This window comes from Cupressus sempervirens, chromosome 4, assembly GCF_028749045.1.
Source record: "Cupressus sempervirens isolate cs-2001-9-10 chromosome 4, ASM2874904v1, whole genome shotgun sequence".
In the NCBI taxonomy this organism is placed as follows: Eukaryota; Viridiplantae; Streptophyta; class Pinopsida; order Cupressales; family Cupressaceae; genus Cupressus; species Cupressus sempervirens.
Genome location: NC_143121.1, coordinates 27,718,112 through 27,723,327, shown reverse-complemented (window position 1 = coordinate 27,723,327; position 5,216 = coordinate 27,718,112). Strand labels below are relative to the sequence as shown.

The 5,216-nt window shown below is 35.7% G+C and overlaps 1 protein-coding gene across 1 annotated transcript; it reads left to right on the top strand.

Annotated features, from left to right (window-relative positions):
* The first annotated feature begins 1,220 nt into the window (after positions 1–1,220).
* Positions 1,221–4,186, top strand: LOC149559781 (mannan endo-1,4-beta-mannosidase 1-like). Its single transcript, XM_089824287.1, has 5 exons — positions 1,221–1,628; positions 1,723–1,917; positions 2,183–2,305; positions 2,466–2,659; positions 3,236–4,186. The coding sequence occupies exons 1-5, from the start codon at positions 1,302–1,304 to the stop codon at positions 3,678–3,680; spliced, it is 1,284 nt and encodes a 427-aa protein (XP_089680413.1). The 5' UTR covers positions 1,221–1,301; the 3' UTR covers positions 3,681–4,186.
* Positions 4,187–5,216: the final 1,030 nt, after the last annotated feature.

The following is a 5,216-nucleotide window of genomic DNA, read 5'->3' as shown; positions in this document are numbered from 1 at the left end:
CTACATTAGGTACTTAAGGGATGGAAACGTAGGGAGATTTCAAGGAAGATGAAGGAACCTTTAATTATTTTTATTGATAAATTAGAATTTTCTTCCCCTAGTCTAGATGTTACACATTACAGTTAGATTATAGGATTTTAATATATTTTATATTGATTAAAATTGGAGAGCTCACAATAGCTTTGTTTATCTTTTTTTCTTTAAAATAAAATAGTGCACCTCAAATGTCTAAATTTAAAATAGTTTAGAAAATTATTAAAATTAAATTAGAAAATACGAATTAAATCTTTAAATCTTTATATTAAATCTTTTTGGATATATTGTGTAACTTTATTAATAACAAGTATACATTATAAAGGTATTTTTGTATAAGTATTCATGAACTACATTTATTTTAGTTACTAAAGCTAATCATAATAGAACAATAGAAAATACTATTGGGACCACACTTCGAAATTATCAATTTAAGACTCTTGTACACATAACAAAGTGAAGAATAACAGCTATAAGCAATTACCTAAGTCATAAGACAGAAAAATAGCCTTTTTTTTTTCCAAATTAAATATTCCACTTCTCCTTAAGAAAATCTTTAAACTATATCTTATAAACAATTAAATCACATATAAAAACAACTAAACTATTAAATCACATATAAAAACAGCCTCCAAAAAAAATGTCCAAATTCAATATCCCATTTATGAGGGGTAATGTATATAGAAGAGCAATAATTAAATGGGATAATTTTTTTTAACAAATTTCCTTCCTTCTTCCCAAATGGCAGTTGATGGACGGACTGGAAAAGTTATCTGCCACATTCCTGCCCTTGATCAGAATTTAGTTGAGTGCCTGCTATGACAATTTAGTCAAAAGATCTCAACTAACCCACTTGCTTTGCATGCATTGGAACAACAAATATCAACCTAACTGACTTTGGAGTTTGAATTTAGGCCATTGTTTTTGAAGTTTGTTCTATTCTTTCGCACCACATCCCAATGCATTGAATAATAACCGATCTCCCTGCAGCTCATGATATTCCCATAGCATAAAGGCATGTTCTTCCCATGTGAGCATTCATGAAATTTGTTGTAACAGTCCGAGACAAAGCTGTTTCTACGGGACCCAATTTACTTGCCTTGTTAATATTTCAGTTCTCTTTCGGATGCGAAGGCCACTAACTGCCCATTTCATCTATATATAGTCACGGCCTTGAAGGCCTCTATACCACATTCATGTCAAGTCATTATTCTCCATAATTTCTTCTCTTTATGATCTGCAATTTTTTCTGACTATTTCTTCCTCAAATGGGTTGTGCTCAAACAATGAGCTTTGTGGCTCTTGTGTCCTGTTTGGTCTTCGGCATTAGCTTTCACCGGGCTGAAGGAAATGCATTTGTGACAACAAAAGGCACACATTTTTTCGTCAATGGGAATCCTCTGTATGTGAATGGGTTTAACTCTTACTGGTTAATGTCCGTAGCATCCGATCCATCGCAGAGAGGCAGAGTTACCTCTGTTTTGGAAGAAGCTTCAGGCCATGGTCTAAATCTGGCGAGGACATGGGCCTTCAATGACGGCCAGTATAAGGCATTGCAAGTTTCTCCCGGTGTTTATGATGAACAAGTCTTTCAGGTTTGTTCATATACTGTCTCGCATTGTTGTGTTTGCTTGAATATGTCTTTCATCTTTTCCCCTTTTTAACAGTTTTTGTCGTTCTGATATGTAGGCTCTGGACTTTGTGGTTTCCGAGGCCAAAAATCACAACATCAGGCTGATTTTTAGCTTGGTGAACAACTATGTTAACTTTGGAGGGAAGAGCCAGTATGTTAATTGGGCACGCAATGCAGGGCAGTCTGTGAGCTCTGAAGACGATTTCTTCACCAATCCAACTATCAAAGGCTACTACAAGAATCATGTCAAGGTACACACATTTAATATCTGTTTACTGGCTTTCTTGCCATAATGGGGTTTGCAGGTTTCTTTGTCATTCTGTATGCTCTGCATGTGGGTTGTTGTGACTTGAACCCAAGACCTCTCAGATAAGAGGCTTACAATTAACTGTTGTATTGTAGGCTCTTCCCTTGTGTGATGGGTATTTTGTTTGATGGGTATCTTGTTGCTTCTTTGTTCCAATAAATACTACTTAATATCTAACCATGCATTTTGTTTTATTGGTTTCCCTACAGACTGTTTTGACTAGGGTAAACACCATTACAGGAGTAGCGTATAAGGATGAACCCACTATTTTTGCATGGGAGCTCATGAATGAGCCCCGTTGTCAGAGTGATACATCTGGAAGAACTATCCAGGCAAGCCAAATGCTCTGTTTTTTTATATAGACTGCATCTATTAGAGATTTTCTATGGATTTCATATACAGCTGATTCACAAGCTCTAGCAAAAGTTCTCCATTTTGCTTGCATTGACTGTTCTGATAAGGGATTGCTGCATCATCGTAATGGCTAAGCAGGCATGGATAGAAGAAATGGCTGCTCATGTCAAATCTATTGATGGAAACCACCTTTTAGAGGCAGGTATTGAAGGTTTCTATGCTGACTACAAAAAGGACGTTAATCCAGGCTTCTCAGTGGGAACGGATTTCATCACTAATAATCAAATCAAAGATATCGATTTTGTAACTGTTCACTCCTATCCTGATATTTGGTAAGTTTTTAGGACCCCCTGTTCAGGCCTTGAGATTATTTGTTTTAGAAGAAAAAGTGTGCTATCAATCTACTTTCCTGGACATTAGCCTAGAAATCTAGGCAGGTGTTGTTTAAGCAAGTGGTCCATTGTACAAGCAAGTGTAATCTGCAGGTTTCAACTATTTGTCAGTTCAGCAAAACCTAGATCTGTGTTATTTTAAATGCATTGGTTTGTTGCTCATTTAGGGATACTGGGGAAGAGACCCAGTAGCCGTTAGGGTCATTGGCTTATAGAGTAGATGCCATTGATACTCCAAATGTTGAGTCCTTAGTTTCAAGCTCTTGAGTCATCTACAGAAGCACACCCATAAAATCATATCAACTTAATGTATTAGAGGATCTTGATGTATTGCACAAAGTTAGCCTGGGTGACTACTAGGTCTCTTCTCCTATTTCCCAGCTCTGTTTTTTCATTGTCTTATTTTGAGTTGCTTTACAGGACTAGTTTACAAAATATTCTGGATTGAAATGAGTTTAATGGCTGACTCTCATCATATATTGACACTTGGCCTTTTTTTTTTAATTCCTTGAAAAGGCTGAAAGGGTCAGATGATGGAGCTCAACTTTCCTTTCTGGAAAAGTGGATTGAGAACCACTTGGACGATGCCAACAAAGTCGTGAAGAAACCAGTGCTGTTTGCCGAGTTTGGAAAATCCTCAAAAGATCCAGGGTTTTCTGAGGCGCAGAGGAACAATTTCTTTGATACAGTGTACAAACATATCTATGCCTCAGCAAGCAGGGGAGGAGCAAGTGGTGGAGGCATGTTTTGGCAGCTGATGGCAGCAGGGATGAGTGAATATGGAGATGGGTATGAGATTGTTTTGTCTGAGAATCCATCTACAGCATCTCTCATTGCTGCTCAGTCTCACAAGATCAATATGGTGACACACATGTTCACCAGAATAAACAATCTTGAGAAGCTGAAGAAGGTGTATGCCCAGAGGAGGACTAGATGGCACAAAGACTCAAACAGAGGCTGATTTTGAGATTGGATTAAGATGTGTATATATATAGATCTGTGCTCTTTCTGTGTTTGTTTGTTTATTGCTGAAGTATTTTCCTTCAAGCAAAGCTAGTTTCCTGGACCCTAGACCGTCTCATGAGATGGCATTAGTCATCCGAGAGTAAAATATTGTCATTCAGAGTCATATTATCTGGTAATATTTGCTGAACAGCTTTGGATTCCCAATCGGCAATATATTTTTGACCATTTGGCTTGAAGCTTTTTGATAATTGGAGTTTTGAGGTAAGATCTGGGAGGAAAAAGTCTCCTAAATATTGGATCTTGGCCCCCACTCCTGTATTTGTCCTAATTACTGATGATGCTGGAGTACAGAATGTTATTCAAAGCATGTGGTGGCAAGTGAACAAGCTCTGTAGGCTATTAACATGCTCTCATTATGTGATACAGCTCATGCATCTCTATTTTACTGGCTGGAGGATGTAATTGATGATAAAGTTGAATATATAAATGTTTCAAGGCAAAGCTTCGAGCTTTTTAGGACACAAATGCTCTTGATAATAAATGATAAAACACAAGCAATGCTCTCCATATAATGATAAAACACAATTATCTCTTTTTTCATTGGTTGGAGGATGTTAATCTGAGACCTGTTTAAAGAGTTCAGCTAGTATGGGTATACAGGATTCGAACTGGATGGATGTAGGAAATCATAACGGTTGCAGGCAAAAGATCACATACGGGAATGGAAAATGAATCTGTGGAAGTAGAATTTATATGAAAATAGTAATCTATTTATGTTTCAGTTTGTGTTGTAGGTGTTAGGGAAACATCTTGTTGCAATTGGTTCCTTTACATTTTAAGTTTTACTATTGGAAAACATCTAATAGTCATTTGGAATTATCTTTGTAGGTGAGTGAAGATGAACAATTGATAGTAGTGCACAAAAATGATGACTACTAGTAGTACTTGTGGCTGTCTTAGTAGACTTTATAAAATGTGCCAATAGTGTTGCATAAAAATGATAACTATTAGACCATGAGTGAATTGTTTATAGCTAAGGTTTTGGATATTATAGTTCACTGAAAAATGGTAGGAATTTTTAAATTTTTTTTTCAATTGAGAAAAATGTTGAATGAGTTACAAAAGAAAGTAGCAAATATGTTGGCTTGAAGAGAAAAAAAAATGTTAGGACTTGACTATGTCCTCGTTTTTATGAAACATCTTAGTAGTGGTGCACAAAAATAAGACTATTATGTCATGTACCCATAAGGTTATAGCAAATGAAAATAATGTTTATTAAACTCAAAAAAATTGAGCACAAACTTAGGAGAGCAGCATTTGCTAGCAAAAATTAGCTAAGTCCTAACATTGGGACCTACTCTTAGTGGTCTCTTTTAAAAATAGTAATTGGACAAACAATAATATTATAATAGTTCATTTGAATATAGACTTTATTTCTCATTTTTTGAAGCTCTCAATAAATATTCTATTTACAATCAACCAAGTTTAGAAGAAATAACATAAAAACAATTACTTTTTATAAATCATCAAA